The sequence below is a fragment of the Pseudochaenichthys georgianus genome, chromosome 10, assembly GCF_902827115.2.
Source record: "Pseudochaenichthys georgianus chromosome 10, fPseGeo1.2, whole genome shotgun sequence".
Lineage (NCBI taxonomy): Eukaryota > Metazoa > Chordata > Actinopteri > Perciformes > Channichthyidae > Pseudochaenichthys > Pseudochaenichthys georgianus.
In genome coordinates this window covers 23147886-23167694 of record NC_047512.1, presented here as the reverse complement: position 1 = coordinate 23167694, position 19809 = coordinate 23147886, and the positions used below count along the sequence as shown (strand labels likewise).

The window sequence follows — 19809 nt, the reverse complement described above, 5'->3', positions numbered from 1 at the left end:
CATGATATAGCCCAGCGCACATGTTGCCACTTGTTTGTACCATTTTCAGGCGATTTATAATCTGTTCTAGAAAAACGATGTGTTTTGGGATATTTGTGGAGTTAGCTGGTCCGCAAGGGTTTAGTATTTTGAATGGGTATGTTCCTAAAGTTATACTTTATTAATTAATTATATTATCAAACTTAATGTTTCAATGTTTCTGGGAGGTCCAAAGCGCTAAGACCACCTGAAATCCCCTCCATCCCGCACACTGCTCTATGAGGAAACATCTGTGAGACTTCAGGAAATAATTTGGGGCTTTGATGTAATGTGGTAGACCAAAGGGTTGTATTAATCCCTCTGAACAGCCACACACACAGGGCAGCCTCACATTTGCTCAGGAGTATATAAAAGTATAACTGCTGACTTTGGAAAATAACTAAAAAGAGACAAAAAAGCCACAGTGTGTCAAAAGACTCTAAACAAATACTACAATTTCACACTCAGAGCAGACACACTCTTTTTCTCTCCTAACATTATCTGAAACTCAGGAGATGACAGACCATGAATGGAATTCAATTTCGCCTCCCTGTTCACTTTTCTTCCTCTCCTACTCACACACAGACACTTTGGTCACACACTCACGGAAAGGTAATTTGAGACAGAGAAAGCCTTGCTGACAAATATGGCATTTAGAAATGATAATAAAAAAAAAAAAATGATTTAGCAAGGTCCCTCTTAGCGTAGCGTGTGCAGCGTGACCTCTGATTAGATACGGAGGTAGCTCAGCACTTTACTCTAGGGCTGCCCTTTAGTTGGATGGTAATTGAATTACCGATCAGAAGCACAGTGACAGCTCCACTTAGAGACAAGGTAGGTCTGACAACAAAACGCAGAAACATTTTCAATATACTCAATAACCAAAAGAAGTTTTAGGTCATTAAGAGCTACTCTTATAGCTTGTGTATGTGTGCCAACTCATAGATGGAAAAAAAGCAAGTACAAGACGGGGGTTGGTCAAGTTTAGATGACATCAGTGATTGTGTGGAGAGTAAAAAAGACAATGTTCAAAGAAGACTGTTTTTAAAGGGATTTCTAATGGATGGCATGTTTTTATTGGAGGGCGTAGTCGTAGCTCTAAGCTCTACTCAGCAGGACATCCAGATGTCAATGGCCATAAATAAAAAAACTCTTAAACCGAACCACATTTAAGAGTTACGTGTTAGTTTCCTCTTTTTGGCTTTCATACGTATTTACTACTTCCACAGTGTATCATCACTTTTGGTTTTCGCTCTCTGTCTGCTATCTTTAATCTGACAGCCTCTGTCTGTGTCCATCTCTCCACCAAACGACTTCATCCTTTTTCCATCTGCGTCGTATACTCACGGTCTGTGTGTTCATAAGGCAGCCATTGGTGCTTGTTGCTGTGGATTTCAAAGCGGGGGTCCCAAGCGTGGCATTGCTCCTCTCGTGTGTCGCTGTAGATATCCTCGCACTCGTTGGTGTTGCACATCTGGAACTGGTAAGTCGCGCCAACGCAGGTGCGGCCTCCATTGGCTGGTCTGAGAGGGGAGCAGGCAGGAGGATGCATTTCTTAGCATAAGTTGAGGTATGGTTTACTTCTTAAAGTCATTGGATTCTTTTGGACAATATAGGATAGAAATGACATATTAAGCACTTGAATATAGTGTTTAAGTAAAAGGCACTTAGATACATATTCATATTTGGTAAAACATTTTATGTTGGCATGATATTTTATAAGTTCAGATTTTATTTATTTATATAGTTTAAATTCGACCTTTACAAAGTTAAGTTGTTAACCATTACATTGCTATTAAAGTGTCTATTATTTACAACAGCTAAACAGCAATCTTTCTCTCTGCAGCTATCACCAAAGTCAGAGCAACACATATAAGAGCTTAACTATCAAGCTCTCATATTGTGTTATACTTGCTGAATCACAATTTAAGCTTCACCTGAATTTGGAATGATTAGGCACATACAGACAACACACTATTAAACACAGTTGCATACCTTGGATTGTCACAGTCGCGTGTGCGAAACTGTACTCCTCCACCACAGGTGCGGGAGCACTGACCAAACTCACTCCATGACCCCCAGTTTCCATCTTGCTTTATGATGTCAGGTGTCAACCAGATGCAGTGACCTTTAAAGCAATGCTGCAACAGGCAGACAATAAAGAAAGATTTGATTAACACTTTGCTGTGTGCTAGGACTTTATTTATTTTTTGTGTAAGATAAAAAAAAGTGTAAGAATACCTTTCCATTCCCACACATGGTGCCATCAATGGGCGGCCCTTTCTTGGTCTTGCAGAAGAAGGGATTGTCTGGGTGGCTACACCACAGCTGCTTACATGGGTCAAATGTGCGATACTGCAGGGCACAGAGAGAGACTCACTCTCAGAATTCAAATAATAAAATACACACAAGCATTTAATACACAACTCAACCATCATGAGACAGCGCGGAATGAGATTAAACACTCAAGATAAAAAATTTAAATATGAGAATATAAATATCATTATAACAAAAACAGTATTATACCCAACAATTACACAACAACACCGACCTTTCACTTTGTCACTGCACTGTACACTAAACTCCACTGAGAAACACACAGCCATACATGCAAATTAAACCAAAGGATGAGAGAGAGACAAGACTCTCAGAATGAGACCGCCTCTGGTTTAATTAGGTCACCACGGAGGGCAGAGGGCAGAAGGTTAAATAGCCAAAAGGTGAGGTCCCTTAGACCTTAAAATGCCCCTAGACACAGATCAAGGACCACATTCTTCTATTTGTCTGATATGAACCACTGATGAGGATACCACCAGACTGACCCGCAGCCCAGTGTCTGAGGGGCCTGCCCTGCTCCCTCCTTTCGACACACTTTCATACCCACCATGACCACAGGGGGCGTGGCAGGTCAGAGGGCGAGTCACAATCAATGGCTAGACTGTGGTACATGTAGGTAATCACCAATGACATCAGACTGGAGGATCCTAAAAGCTGAAGTGAATCGTGGAAAAACAGCCTCTGTTCTGGCTCAGCCCTTTCCCCTTGAAAGGGAAAGACATCTTTCCACTCATTCATAGTGGTGAGTGTTCCAATATAACGAGGCTCTTCCTGCCAGCGCTGCCGCAATTTAACACAGATTTGCTGGAAAACAGTCAGGATAGGTTACGGTTCAGCTGTTGAACTGCACCATAGCTGAACCAGAATAACCAAATTAAATGTTAAGGATTTTACACCCACTATCTCCGGAAATAAGCATTTTAGAATCCAGCAGACGAACGTCCAACATATGACGATGGGTACCGCACAACAGAGAAAGAAATACAGTAAAAATGTAAAATAAGGAGCAACATTACGAACAATTACAACTTCAGAGGACAAATAGAAAACGAAAATCTGAGAAAACAAATGACGGGCCACATGTCTTCCGAGAGGTGGGGTCACCTTACCTGGGTTCCTGACTGGCCCGCCTTTTGTAGCTGAGGGGAATGGGTTTGACAAGAGAATAGAGGGTAATCTAGCAATGTGTGCAAAGACCTTTGTCAATCAAGCCACAGCTTACCCACAGTCATAGAGTGGGTGAGGGGGACAGGGGGACGTGTATGTTGTCTACTGTTAGACGCTTTGTGTTTAGAAAATGTACAGGATCATCTAAAGGCACTGTGGTATCAAGATAAGTGTAGTGTTCAAATATATATCTTTTAATTATCATATTTAAAATGAAAGTAATACTTTATCCACAAACTGACAATTTGTATATCAATAACTCAGGCTGTACGAGGTGTACGGAACTCGAGAAATGTAGAAAAATCTTGATAAATTGATGTGCAGGCTACATTTAACAAACGCAAAACTATACTTAACATTGGTTTACAATTTCTTACTCAACGTTTGCAGTATCATTTAAGTCTCACTAGTTCCCAAACACATGCATCTTCACTAAAACCTTACTATTTAAAATACATCGACTGGTTCAACAGGATTCTTCATTCACAGTGGAGGTTTGGGAGAAAACCAAAAAGGGTTTGTTTTTCCCCAGTTACAAGGGATGAGTAACTGATATACAAATGGTCAATATCTGAATGTAGTATTACTTTGATAACGGAAACAAATAAAAAGCTATACAAAACATTTACCTGCTTTTAAGCAAGATGCCAATCCCACCAGTGGCAGTAGAGGAAGCAGAGGACATCAGAAGAATTTGAATAGCTGTATATGTGTGACTCTTTCTTTACAATGTAGATCAGAGATGGATGTCAGTGCTGCATTCAGTTCACTAGGAAAACCGTCAGAGCTCAAAAGATCCCATACAAGTGACTTCCACAGTGACATTCAGCACACTCTGAATGTATTGAACAGACTAAAGGTGAGTTTAACTCTGAAAAGCTGTATCATCTCAGATGATAAAGTGTTGCTACGGTGGATGTGTGGCAACTGAAGTTATCTTCAGAACGGTTAGTTAGTGTTAGCAACTTTAGCTATGTTAGTAAAATGAACATGAAACAGTAGGGATGTCTTACCGCGGTGCACATCGTGTAGCCCACACCGAAGTCGAAGCGACATTGTTCGTTCATAGAATAATGCAGCCCAGGAAGCTGAGGCAGCGAGGGCCAGTTGTGGTCAAAGGGGTCGTCACGGAGACAGTCGTAGGAACTGCAAGAGGAGTAGAAAAATGGGATGACATTTATTATTATCTCATTTTGTTGTTCGTGTCAATTGTGCAATACCAGAACTAAGGCGGCAACCAACAATTATTATCTTCTTAAATTAATCTGATGATTATTGTGTCGGGGAAAGATGTGGTCCAGAAAATGTCATAAAATAGAGAAGAAATCACAATTTCCTTCAAATCACTTGTTTTGTCCAACCTCAAATTATATTCAATGTACTATTACAGAGGTTTCAGGAAACCAAAACATATTCACATTGGAAATGTTTTGGCACTTTCACTTAACATCAGGATGAATGAATAGAAAGTGTTGCTCTTAAGTTTCCAATCAACAACTCAGTTTAGCTTGTATACACTTGAATATAAACATTGCTTACATTTAAATATTTATTTATGGCATTGTATTGTCTTTTTGTGTGTGTGTGTGTGTGTGTGTGTGTGTGTGTGTGTGTGTGTGTGTGTGTGTGTCTCACTGAAGGTAGCGTCCCAACTCTTGCATGCTACATCTGGACCAGTGGAAGCGATGGAAGGCAGCCTGCACCAGCGGGGCCATGATGCTGCCCATGTGCACCTCGTCTCCACAGCGGTTCCCCTGGCCATCGTGCTCCATCCCCAACCTGTAGGGAGGGAGGGAGGGAGGGAGGGAGGTAGAAGCAATTCTCTCATCAGAAATATTGGCTGAAGTGAGCGATGGTCCAAAACCTTTAGAAATCGATAAAACCTGTAAAGTGCCTGCTCTGTTGTCTTCTGCTGCACCATGACAACAAGCTTGAACACTTCATTGTGGTTAATGAACTTACACGTGTCCGGTCTCGTGTGCCACCACAAAGGCAGAGGAGAAACCGTCCTCATGGTTCAACGTGCAGCTCCTGACCGGATGGCACATGCCCGTCACCGGGGCGTAACCTGGGCGACAAGAAAGATGGACACAATGGTCAGAATTTGTAGATTTTTTTTTTTTTTTTTTTTTAACGTCGCAGCTCCTCTTGTATTGCTTGGAACAATCTTCAAAAATATTTGAAACTGAGCAAATTGGTTCCACTGCCTGTTTTTAAAGTTTGGATAGGTGCAATGATACTTGATACTGTTGGTACTTGTCAATGTCTCTAGGTATGTACATGTAGCCCTTTTGTGTTATCTGTTGTTTTATGTTCATGTTGTAACCTACTTGCTGCCATGTTGGACAGGTCTCCCTTGAAAAAGAGATCGATGATCTCAATGGGACCACCTGGTTAAATAAAGGCTTGAATGAATGTTGCCATGAGTGAAAAACAACCTTTGAACTCAATGTGAAGACACAAGACAATTTGCTCTGAATGTCAAAGGTCATATCTAACAAACCTCTTTATATTTACAAAATGGAAAATGAGCAAGAGGAAGAAAATATGTGTATTCATAAAATAATATTTTTTAGAGAAAGGGTCCATATCCATACAAGATGTAAATACCTGTGACAGCCCAAAAGAGTAATTATTTTATTTGTATATTTACTTAAATTGAAAAATTAACAATATTTTTAATACGGCAATTCTATAATTTGACTACAATGACTGAGAAATGCCTAACTTATGTACATTCATGGGATTCATCATGGGAGTTGCTACATTTGTTACCGTTAATCTGAGCTTAATGCATACTGTATACTACTTATACTTAAGACATACACCGTCACACATATAAACACATACATGTGTGCATGTATTTCCACCCCTACCCTTAACCCATCGCCTTCCACCCCTCCATGTGCCACTCTCTGACTCCCTGTGTGCTTGTCTGTCCTGCACTGCCTTTAATTGTGGGAGTGTGGCTGGCCCTGCTCTGCCTATTGATTTTCTGCTGCTGAAGGCTGAGCCCAAGGGCAGCTGAAGGGCTTCTGGATGGCTGGGCCACTGCCTTTAGAGGCCTCTCCCCTGGGCCTGCCTGTTAGCCTGCACTCTGCTGCACAGAAAACCACCAACCACCAAACCCACAGTGCACTATGCAGCTCTCTGAGGTGAAGGAAGGAAGAGTTTTCTTGTGTACTTTTTGTGTGCTTTAATTCCTTCAGATGGTGGGCGTGAAGTTTAGATTCATGCATTTAAAAAGGTTAAATACTAAGGTTTTCAGTATTGTTATGTCATTCGTTACCCTGCATGCCAGTCGGGCCAAACTCCTGGCGTGTGAGGAAGATGGCGTGATCGTGATACTCAGCGTCCCCTGTGTCCTGCTTCTGCTGCAGGAAGGCCCAGCGACACACGTTCTCCAGACTCTGAGACGGGTTCCCCAGTTCGATCAGACTCATGGACTGGAAAGTGAGAGACGCACAGGGGGACAGAGAGAAGAGGGTGTAAAGATCATAGGAAAACAAGGACCCACAGTCCTCAAATCTGGTACAATAACATTATATTACCACCCTGTAGGGGGCAGTGTCACAGTGTTATATATTGTCAGCACATCTTGCAAATTGCTGAAGTGTACAACACACACACACACACACACACACACACACACACACACACACACACACACACACACACACACACACACACACACACACACACACACACACACACACACACACACACACACACACACACACACACACACACACACACACACACACACACACACACACACACACACACACACACACACACGTTATTCAATGCATTATACAACTACACAAATACCCAGATAGCAGCCAATCCTTCCATTCACCTTCAGCTCTCATTCTTTTCCTCATTAGGATTTCTGCTCCGCTCCCCTTTCCCTCACTCCCTCTACATTCAGCTGTACAAGTCTTTCCATCTCTCTGTTCCTCTGCCTCCTTTTTGCCTGTCTTTTTATATTTCATCTCTGTTTTTACAAATGTAAAATGCACAGCTGAATCAAACAGGGAAGATTGTGTAGTGTGAGTGTGCTGCAGTGAAGACATATGGCCTGCCTCTGCACAAACGCCCCTTAGACAGAGTGCACTGTACACTCGTGTGAGCGTCATCATGTCCATCAGGTGCTTGTGTGTGTGTACATGTGTGTGTGCAGGGGCGCCGCCAGGGATTTTGGGCCCCATGAAAAGAGATCACATTGGTTACTTAAACCTTTTTTTCTTAATGTTCTAAAATAGTTTGGGCCCCTGTCAGCCACGGGCCCTTAGAATCGGCCTAACTTTTCACCCCCTTACGGCGCCCCTGTGTGTGTGCATGTGTTCGTGGGTGTGCCAGTATCCTTTGTATGTTTAAAGATGTATTTGGAATGCTGTGTTCTGTGTTCAGACCGTGTTAGAGAGTGTGTGTGTGTGTGTGTGTGTGTGTGTGCGTGTGTGTGTGTGTAGTTGTGTGTGGGTGTGGGTGCGCCTTCATCCAGGGTCACATAGCCAATCTGCAGGATGTCTGGGTGCAGCTCTGTTGCCACGGTAATTGGGGATGATGGACAGCCAGAGCTTTGGCTGAAGCTGCATAGGGGCTGGCCCAGAATGGCCAATGTAGGAGTGTGTGTGTGTGTGTGTGTGTGTGTGTGTGTGTGTGTGTGTGTCCAGGGCTCCACTGGGGCTGTTGACATGTAGAGAGGAGAGGAAGAGATAAGGCTACAGCAGCATAAGTGTATCACAGAGTACCTATCCAGCAATAAAATCACTTGTATCATCCTGTGGGGGGTAATCCCTGCCCTTCTCCTTTCCTGCCATCCCTTGCTTTATCTCTGTTTCTTTCCTCTCTTCCTCTCTTTCCCTCCTCTTCTCCTCGGCACAGACAGGAGGATAGAGTTACAGTCAAGAAGAAGAGGATGCTACCCCCATCGTCCGGTCTCTCTGTTTATGAATGAGGGAGAGCTATCATTGATTGTTTATCTTTGCCTGGACTTCCCATGATTCCGTGCAGCAGCCTGCTGGGAGGAAGGCTGATTGCATAACGGGCAGAGTTTCTGTGTGCTTTGGTGCTGAACTGTGAAGGCGTGCGACTTGAAAACACTCCCCTGGGACGCTGCATGCTTTTAGTTCCTCTTTTGCTCAGTCCACTGGAATAACAGGCTCCGGGCATCAATGCGTGCTGATGAGTGCGTGTGTGTGTCTGTGAGTTTGTTTATAGGTGTGTGTACGACTTGGCATTGCTTACTGAGGGTACTTGAAGCGATTGTATCAAAATCCTAGAATCAAAGATAGTTCTGACAGAGCGACAAGAGGCAACCACCTTGCAGGAAGGGCACCAGAGTCGACTTTTTAGAAGACATTGTGTCCTGTCGGGTCTCACCTTGCCGTAGCCCAGCATGATAATCCGCACCAGCACCACGTTGATCTTTGCTCCCAAAGACTGGTCATGGTAGATCTCATTGACCTGCAGACACAGAGAAACACAAGATCAGCAGAAGAAACACGACGATAACTCATCCAATTTCTTAAAGGGTCTGTAAGTTGTGTCTCATACTATAATAACTTAGAAGTGCTTTTGAGTTGCTGGATTATGATGGTGGAAATCCCTTAAATTAATTAGTTATTAAATTAAATATTTTCTCATTTTGTAATAAACCATCAGGTCTGATGTTATAAATGTGATAAAGTCCTAAATAAAATGCTCTATAATAATCCGTCACATACGCAATTGTAAATGTAAATGTACACCTTTTATAATGGATTTATGAGGACTAAACATGAAAAGAATCAGCAGTTACAACACATAAAGCTGCTAGAAAGGGTTTGTTATTGGAAAGAGCAAAGGGAAAAGGAAGTTGAGGGGAGAGCAAGGAACTCAGTTTACCATAAGCACAGATTGGAGAGGAGATGAAGGAGAGAAGATGCAAAGGAAAGAAAGGAGCCTAATGCAAGGAAACAAGGTAATGTGTGACAAGGGAGATGCAGAGAGCATTATACTAGCAAAACACACACACAGACACCCACACATACACAGAAATTGAGAGAGAGAGAGAGAGAGAGAGAGAGAGAGAGAGAGAGAGAGAGAGAGAGAGAGAGAGAGAGAGAGAGAGAGAGAGAGAAGGGTAAATTGGCGCAGGAGTTAAGGCCTGCTGTCCTCAGTGGCTGTGTGCGGTGCCTAATGAGGCAAAGGGATGTAAAAACAGACAGCCGTAATGAGATGGCTGATGTACACGCTGTGGAGAAAGAGACACACAGACTGCAAACACACACACCCACACACACATACATACACACATACACACACAGAGGTACAGAGAACACAATTGAAGACAAACCAAGCGAGAGAAAGGTAGAGGGTTGAGGATTGATACGGATAGAGACATACAGTAGAGGCAGAGGGAAAGAGACAAGGAGCTGCAGAGAGAGGAGAGGGAGAATATATTCTACCGTTTCTCACTCATCTCATCAACACTTCTCTAACTTCTGGTCACTTTCCAAACAGTCTCAAGGAGGCAAGAGTAAACCCTCTCCTAAAGAAACCCACTCTCAACCCGTCCGATGTTATAAACTACAGGCCTGTCTCTCTCCTCCCGTTCCTGTCTAAAACACTTGAACACGCTGTCTTTAAACAATTCTCTTGTTATCTCCATCAGAACAACCTTCTGGATCCGCACCAGTCTGGTTTCAAGGCAGGCCACTCCACAGAAACTGCCCTTCTTGCTGTCACTGAGGAACTGCACACTGCTAAAGCAGCCTCCTTCTCCTCTGTCATCATCCTGTTGGACCTGTCTGCTGCATTCGACACGGTGAACCATCAGATCCTCCTTCACACTCTCCAAGAACTTGGAGTTTCAGGCTCTGCACTTTCCCTCCTCACCTCATACCTCAAAGACCGCACCTACAGGGTAACTTGGAGAGGGTCCGACCCTTGTCAATTATCTACAGGGGCCCCTCAGGGCTCTGTCCTCGGTCCCCTCCTCTTCTCTCTGTACACAAACTCGCTCGGATCTGTCATTAGCCCGCATGGTTTTTCATACCACTGCTACGCTGACGACACTCAATTAATTCTCTCCTTTCCCCGCTCAGAGACCCAGGTCGTCGCACGCATCTCTGCTTGTCTAGCGGACATCTCTCAGTGGATGTCTGCTCACCACCTCAAGCTCAACCTTGACAAGACTGAACTGCTTTTACTTCCGGGAAAAGATTGTCCCACTCTTGACCTAACAATCAACATTGGCCCCTCTGTTGTTTCCCCGACTCAGACTGCAAGGAATCTGGGTGTGACCCTAGATAACAAACTGTCCTTCACTGCAACAGACTGAAAACTCATCTCTTTCGACTCCACTTCGAGCAATAAAATGAAAAACAGAAAACAAAAAATAAAAAATAAATAAAAAGCACTTATATACTAACTAAGCACTTACATACTAACAAAGGACTGGCTTATCTAAAGCCTGTTGAGTAGCACTTAAAATGGTTTGGCTTTATGAAACCTAATGTACTTATATGATTCTGTTTTCTTCAAGTTTGTATCTTCTTGGTCGAATGCACTTATTGTAAGTCTCTTTGGATAAAAGCAATGAAAAATGAAAATGTAATGTAATGAAGAGGCAAAGTGAGGAAAGATAAATACTTTTTAGGGAGTGGAAACTAAGCATTCTTAGAAAGCTAATCTAGCGTAAAGCTGCATTCTTTTGGAGACATGAGACATTTGGAGTGACCTAATGCTCTGTTTCTTACGCTGGCTAAAGTCGAAAATTCCAACATCCTAATAGGAAAAAAATCCAGAGGAGTGATCCTTCATGTCAGAGTCCTAATTTTCTTAACCACAAACTGCCTGGGATACATGTATTTGATTACATAAACATGGTTGCAAGGGAAAGGCTCAACATCTTTACCTCATTTTCAATTTTTCATGAACGAAATGTTTCAATTTTGTAACTTTTGATCGTCTGCCTTTGTGTTGTGAAATATGAATAACATTTTGAAAAGTAAAATGTGCAGATGCCAGCATCCAAGCTAACTTGTAAATGTAGCCAAATGTGACTGACATAATATTAGTGGTTTCAGTGGAAGAAGAATTTTAACATGTGTTGGTTTCCAAGCTGGAACACCAGAAATAATGGAGGCTGCAATTAGTCTGTGAAAGCACTGGACCTTCAACTGTGAGTGGAACAGAGTATTTTGTAGAGGAAAGAGAGTAATACTTCAGAAAATGATCATAAGCCTGAGTATATTTTAATGGGTTTAAAAAAACTGAAATCTATTACAAAACTATAATATAAAATAAATCATGTAATGCCCATCTTCTAATGCAGATTGGTTTGAACTCTCCCTCTTGAGACAACGGTCATATCTTTGAGACTCCAAGCAAACACTGAGATTCATTGTCCTGTATAATTACTACAGGATTGTAACTGCAACATATTCCTAAGGGACTTTATATACTCCTGAGGGACTTTGTTGTACATTTGTAATAACTATTCTTTCTCTGTCATACTCTCACATGTACTGGACTTATACACATACATCATACTTTATAAATCTATAATATAATATAAAATACTAGTTTTTCCCTTTAGTTGATAAATGCAAAAGTACCAGGTTTCCATAATTTAATTGAAGTACTAAGTCGCATCAAATGAAAATAAATAATTTGTCATTGTAAATGTATCTATTGACCTTCAAAAACTGAAAGCAATATCTACGATATATATGTATCAGGGACAAGTTTTAGACCGTTGGACACAGGAATTTGTTCAGTAAGCGACCTTCAGTTCCACATTTAGAATGCTCCTGTTACACATAATCTTTTTTGTTGGGGAATAATTTGCTTACAGTAGGTATTCAACCTTTGACACAGTTCATAATGTTCCTCTTTTCACTGTCTCCTTTCCCATGGCATAGGTCTACGGCCTTGGGTATTTCTGCTATCTCTCTTAAGGTCCTTACACACCAAACTGGCACCAAAAAAGAACACGTCCCGACGTCACGCTGCCTCACGCCGCCTCACGTCTCCTGCGTCTTGGCCATGTTTCACACTGGAACACACCGCAAAGACAACGGCCAAGTTGCACGTACGAACTGCGCATGCGTGAGTGGCAATAACTCTCCTTACCAGCAGTAGTGTGTATTCGTCATTCAAAAGAGGCAACAACCGGAAGACAGACTGCGTGATAACCGAGAGAAGAAGAACAGACTGCGTGATATAAACAAACAACCAATAGCGTGTCCGTTCCATTTTCACTCTACAGCGTGAAGCTCACGGGGCTTTCCCGAACCTGTGTCGAGAGCTGGAGTTAAATAAAATCTCAGATTTGCCTTCTTAATAGTTTGTTTGGGTCCCTCACTTCCGTTTCGCTTCTCATGCACTGATTCGCTAAGCTGAACAGCCAATCAGAGTGATTTCTTTGGCCGACAGCCTCCCGATTCAACAAGTCGAATCGGAGGCGGAAGGTGTCGGCACGGCCGAAAAGACGCAACAGTGCGGGACACACCAAGACACACCAATCTGAGAAGGGCGACACGACGCTCATCGACGGCCCGACATCTATCGACGGCCGAAATCGGCTTGGTGTGTAAGGGACTTAAAGGAGGCGCAGCTTGGGCGTATTGTTGTTGCCAGTTTATGACCGAGCACAAGCTGACATGAGATAGTTTATTGTTTTATTATTTATCGAGAAGCCCTTCTTTTTAGGAACGAAGGTTCCCTGGCGCACATTATTTTCTATGGACGACAGCTCTAGTCAGATTCAGGGTCCATATTTGTTTAGTCTCACTGATAAAGAATGTTGATTATTACACTCCGAACTAGTTAAAACCTGGAACTACAGAAGAGTTCTTCAGAATTGATTTTGGCATCTCAACCGTGTGGTCAAACCGTGGCCCGTGACATGTCAGCTCTCCTTGTGTCTCTTTGAGTCCTGACTTTCCATTGCTAAAGAAGTTTCCCCCATATTTTTAAAAAGAGTTGCTAAGCAACGACCAAACAAAGACATATTTCTGTTGTTTTCCGAGTTTAACCCTGTCAAAGAGAGAGAGTGTGTGTGTGTGTGTGTGTGTGTGTGTGTGTGTGTGTGTGTGTGTGTGTGTGTGTGTGTGTGTGCTTGTGAGAAGGTCTGTGTGTGTGTGTGTGTGCGCGTGTGTTTGTGTGTGTCTGAGGCTGGGGGTGTGTGTGTGTATATGGAGCTGTCTGTCTGTGTGCTGTCTGTGTGTGAGACACTGCATGTGTCTGAGACTGTGTTTATATCTGCAGTCTTCATCTTGTCTGTCCTTCTGTCTGGCTACTTACTGGTGTATCTGTATCTGTGTCTCCTTCTGTAATATTTGTCTCACTCCCTCGTTATCTTAGCAGGCTGAATTATACGTGAGTAAGTAATGACTGCATCTGTGTGTGTGTGTGTGTGTGTGTGTGTGTGTGTGTGTGTGTGTGTGTGTGTGTGTGTGTTTTATGTAACCTTTATTTAACCAGATAAAAAGCATTGAGATAAAATCTCATTTACAATGCTGACCTGGCCAAGAAGGCAGCAACGTTACACATAACACATAACACAAACATGTACAAATACAGAGAACACAACTAAGAAAACAAAAGACAAAAAGCAGTCACTACATTGTGCATATTAGGACAGTAAGAAAGGTACACTACTTATTACTGCAAGAGCAGCTGGTGGTAAGCACCTCAGACAACTTCAATTTAAAATAGGCTATTGGGACAAGTGCCATCAGTTTGAGGATTTATTGATTGAAGGTCATTCCAAGACCAAGGACCATAATAAAAAAGACTCCTTTCTCCAGCCTCAGTCCGCACGACAGGAACCTGCAACCGTATCCAGGCACTGGATCTGAGGTTGTAAGAGTCACAAACTGGAGCAAATCGGCCACATACAGTTGCAAGAAAAAGTATGTGAACCCTTTGGATTCTCCACACATAGCGTTGTGTGTTCCTTCCAAACAACTCAACTTTGGTTTCATCTGTCCACAGAATATGTTGCCAGTAGTGCTGTGGAACATCCAGGTGCTCTTTTGCAAACTTCAAACGTGCAGCAATGTTTTCTCTGGACAGCAGTGGCTTCCTCCGTGGTGTCCTCCCATGAACTCCATTCTTGTTCAGTGTTTTACGTATCGTAGATTCGTCAACAGAGATGTTAGCATGTGCCAGAGATTTCTTTAAGTCTCTAGCTGACACTCTAGGACTCTTCTTCACCTCATTGAGCATTCTGTGCTCTTGCAGTCATCTTTACAGGACGGCCACTCCTAGGGAGAGTAGCAACAGTGCTGAACTTTCTCCATGTATAGACAACTTGTCTTACCGTGGACTGATGAACATCAAGGCTTTCAGAGATACTTTTGGAACCCTTTCCAGCTTTATGCAAGTCAACAATTCTTAATGGTAGGTCTTCTGAGAGCTCTTTTGTGCGAGGCATGGTTCACATCTGGCAATGCTTCTTAAGAATAGCCAATTCAAAGCTGGTGTGTATTTTTATAGGGCAGGGCAGCTTTAACCAACACCTCCAATCTCGTCTCATTGATTGGACTCCAGGTTGGCTGACTCCTGACTCCAATTAGCTCTTGAAGAAGTCTTTAGCCGAGGGGTTCACATACTGTTTCCACCCTGCACTGTGAATATTTACGTGGTGTGTTCAATGAAAACATGAAAACATATAATAGTTTGTGTGGTATTAGTTTAAGCAGACTGTTTGTCTATTGTTGTGACTTAGATGAAGATCAGAACACATTTTATGACCAATTTATACAGAAATCCAGGTAATTCCAAAGGGTTCCCATACTTTTTCTTGCAACTGTATATACAATGTGGAAGCTTACCTAAAATGGCTTTATACATTAATAAAAAACAATTCTGCATCCAACGCATACTAAGTGAGGACCATCCAGTTAGGCTATACAGTTTGCTATGATGAGTCCTATAGGGTGCATTTGATATATATCGCAGTGAAGCGTGGTAGAGTGGGTCAAGTTTGGCCAAAACAGTGGGACAAGCAAATCTATAGATTGTATCACCGTAGTCAAGCTGGTGTGTGTGTGTGTGTGTGTGTGTGTGTGTGTGTGTGTGTGTGTGTGTCTGTGTTTGTCTCATTAGAGTGGACCTTGTAGTGTCGGGGTCACCTGGAAGTCAACTGGCCCTAATAGGCCTCACAGTTGTCAAGGAAACGGGCCGGATCAGGCCAAGTGTGATCTGACCCACCGAAGTGTCTCTGTAATCTCAGACAAACAAACACTGCAGACAACACTACCGCTCCCCTAACACACACACACACACACACACACACACACACACACACACACACACACACACACACACACACACACACACACACACACACACACACACACACACACACACACACACACACACACACACACACACACACACCCTTAACGCTAACGCACACACAGGGGCGCCGCCAGGGATTTTGGGCCCCATGAAAAGATATCACATTGGTTATTTTACTTACTCCTGCGCACACACACACACACACACACACACACACACACACACACACACACACACACACACACACACACACACACACACACACACACACACACACACACACACACACACACACACACACACACACACACACACACACACACACACACACACACACACACACACACACACACACACACACACATGTTTTTGCTCTATGAAGCCTGATGTACTTATATGATTCTGTTTTCTTCAAGTTTGTATTTTGTTGGTCGAACGCACTTATTGTAAGTCGCTTTGGATAAAAGCGTCAGATAAATGCAATGTAATGTAATTGCTAACAACTGTACAGGCTTGTCTCTCATTGATGCTGCTGAAGGGCGATAGCAGGTGTTATTACTTAGCACCCAGACTCCTTTTTTGAGATAGCCAAGTTTTGTCCAGTTCTGTGTCTGCCTAGTCTAACTAATGCAGGCCTAGAGGTCTGCAAGACACAAAATCCTTAGTATCAGATAAATGATGCAGCCTTGTCCTCTCACTTAACACCGCAAAAAAGGCACGACAAAAAGGAGAAAGAATTCAGGAGAACATGTGCAAAGGAAGAGCAAGGCGTGATTTTACAGCTGTTGTTTAAGCACATAGGTTTAATCCAGTTTGAGTTCAAATTAAATTAATGCTATTTTAATAGTTTTGTTCATTTATCTGCATCATAATTGCAAATGTAGGCCTAAACATTTGTCATGTTTGCAAACAAAACTCATAATCAAACCTTTCAGTGGTGTCAGAAACATTGACTTCAGTTTTGCGGTTGTTGTTCTGCACATTTACAATCTGTTGATGAATTACTTTCTTCAGTATTGTGTGGGGTTCAAAATTCAATTAAAAATCTAAAGCACTCAGGGAAGGAGGGATAGAGATGTTTACTGCTGTAAAAGCAAAGCGTAGTGCTATATGGCGAGAGAATAAGGAGGGTTATTCAGACCTAGGAACAAGGGATGCCAGGCGGTGTGCCTGTAAGTGTCGGCACCTCAAACTCAATCATAGCATTCCAACCTACAATTAGTATCACAATAAAACCTCTTTCTATGAATGAACTATAAAGTGATCATTTGTTTATTTCTTTCTGGACTCATTTCCTTGCCCCTTTATAAGACTAAGGGATACAAAGTAGTGATAAGCATTCAAAGGTCTCAAATGTGTTCAAGATAACTGTAACATTGTGAACATTTCCACACAAAGAGCTAATGTGTTCACTCCCCATCAAGGAGAGTGGGCTTCATTGAATATGCGATGAACATTGGGAAACATTTGAAAAACACTCAGCTGCCGAGGAGACAGAACTGAGTCATCAAATAAAACTGACTTTAGCGCTACATAAATTAGATGAGACTCTGGACAGCTTTTCTACATGTATATCAACACAAATGGGAATATTTCAATACTGAGACCCAGAATTTGGAGTTCTCATTCTGACAGCGCTCCTTACATATCTGTGACACTTCCAGCTAACAAGGTGTCTATTATTACCTGGGCTACCTCTCCTTTCCAAGGCTTTTCTGACACTTATTAATACAACTTTTTTTTGCCTCCAGGAGATTTGGTAAAAGACAAGACTGAACCAAAAAAATATGTATCACATATGGGTAAAAGTTTCAGCTAAGTGTGCATCATTGAAATTAAACGCGCGCACACACACATACAAACACACACATACCTTCCATCCCCAGCAGTGACTATTCATATCCATGGAGAGTGTGATTAACACTTAGCGGCCTCTCTCTAAAGGTCTCCATTAATGGGTAAGACAGATAGATAACTGTTGACCACTAAATCTATCTCCATGAAGTTCACCGCAGGAACATTACTGCACAATGGCTTCCACTTGACATTTAGCACACACCATATTTTACAGGCTTTACCACAACACCTTTGTTTCCTCTTTGTCAACTGTGGTCAAGCAAAACAACGCACAAAGCTGCCTGTTCACTCATTTCTCACTTTTCCCAATTTAGTTTAAGTTTATTTATTTATTCATTTACCCTTTTGTGTTGAATTTTCTCTCTCTTTTTTAAAATGTGACAATGGCAATTCTTTTGAATTTTTTGTTAGTTTTTTAGTTTGTTTAGACCTTCCTGTCCAAATCAAAATATATGCCACACACAATGACCATGTCGCTTGTCATTTAATTATAAAGACACTAAACAGAGAGCCACACATCAAGCAAAGAGGCCCAATATTCCAGTTTTTTTAATATTCCGCAACAGGTCGTCCAACTGTTAGTCAGGTTTATATGACTGCAACATTTTAATAAAGATAATGGAAAGAAATATTGTAATTTATTGATAGTGAAATAGTTGGTGAAAAATGTAGCCACGTGCTTGGACCTGTTTTCATCTATTGAAGCAAATTGAACAAAAATACAATGTGGGGAAAAGAGGTAAACACATGGGAAAGGAGTGGGAAGCAGAGATCATCTAACACACATCTAACTCAGCCTACACGTTAACACACACACATCACACAGTTTGACTCTCCAGCTGAACCTCACAGACAGGAGTTAGTGGTTTTCTGTGGGAGTGCTTTGATGTCCTGCAGACAACACTACCGCTCCCCTAACACACACACACACACACACACACACACACACACACACACACACACACACACACACACGCACGCACGCACGCACGCACGCACGCACGCGCGCACGCACGCACACCACACACACACACACACACACACACACACACACACACACACACACACACACACACACACACACACACACACACACACACACACACACAAATAGTCCACCCCTAGCTCACTTCGGTAGTCATTCAAACAGACTGACGGACAGACGGAGATCCATAAAGTCAGAAAAAGAAGTAGAGGAGGAAGTAATTATAAAGACACAATAGAATATCTGTAAATAGACAGAGAAAAAATGCATAAATTCTAGTTTTTCAGAATAACCTTTTGTACAAGAATGCAAGCGCTTTATTTATTCTTTGAAGGTTGCTGTACAACACTGTTACAGCTGCTGCAACACAAGACAGAGGATTGCTTCACACAGTTTCTAGGTGTGTTGAAAGTGTAAACAAAAACAAAAACTTTCTCAATTCAGCCTGGAAATACAGAGGAGAATCAGCCAGAGGAATTTAAGGAAACTGGTGGAGAAGGCGAGGTGAGACTTCCTGCCGTAAATGTAAAGTTCTCCCTATTTCAGAGAAAACATTTAATACTTTTTTCTGTGTATTTAGGCAGTATTACAATAACAATAAACTGCCTATGAGTAACCTTTAGAGGGAAAACACATGTAATCTCTCTCCTTATCCTACATTAACCTTGAATGTCTCGCCTTAAACCTGTGTTGTCATTCACATTATTGGAAAGTTTTAGACATCGTTGAGGATCTGTTGCTATAAACGACACAAGTCAGGGAGGAGTAACAATGGGAAGAAAGCTCAGTGAGGAGCGACTCAGTGCTGCTGAGAGACTCAGCGAGAGACAGGGAGAGAGAGGGGATAGAAAGCACACCCATCCTGAAGTGAGCAAAGCAAACTTTCAAGAAGAAAGTCGCCCAGATGCCACGCGTGGGAGGCAGCCTTTATTTATTTATTTCTGTTTATCTGGCTGTCGGTAATTTATTCCAAAAGCGCTGTTTAAAATACTCCTTCTCCCTCCGTCTCACCACCTCTTCCCCACAGATTAGAGGGGGGCTGCGACAGGGCTGCGTATTCCCTTCTTGTCTAACAAATATCTAAAAGGGGAGGCAGAGAGCACAGCGGTTCTTTCTCAAGCGCTGAGCTGAGACAAAGAGGTGTG

The 19809-nt window shown here is 42.4% G+C and overlaps 1 protein-coding gene across 2 annotated transcripts in view; it reads right to left on the bottom strand.

The window, feature by feature from the left end:
• LOC117454267 (A disintegrin and metalloproteinase with thrombospondin motifs 2-like) overlaps positions 1-19809 on the bottom strand; it is a 128088-nt gene that overhangs the window by 11252 nt on the left and 97027 nt on the right. Inside the window, exons 5-13 of one of the 2 annotated variants that reach the window (XM_034093439.1) lie at positions 8908-8991; positions 6812-6968; positions 5485-5590; positions 5158-5301; positions 4536-4668; positions 3465-3494; positions 2260-2373; positions 2014-2159; positions 1366-1541 (exon numbers count right to left, since the gene is read on the bottom strand). In XM_034093439.1, coding sequence (XP_033949330.1) covers positions 1366-1541; positions 2014-2159; positions 2260-2373; positions 3465-3494; positions 4536-4668; positions 5158-5301; positions 5485-5590; positions 6812-6968; positions 8908-8991 — 1090 coding nt within the window. The remainder of the gene's footprint in view (positions 1-1365; positions 1542-2013; positions 2160-2259; positions 2374-3464; positions 3495-4535; positions 4669-5157; positions 5302-5484; positions 5591-6811; positions 6969-8907; positions 8992-19809) is intronic. The other variant, XM_034093440.1, reaches the window with a different exon arrangement.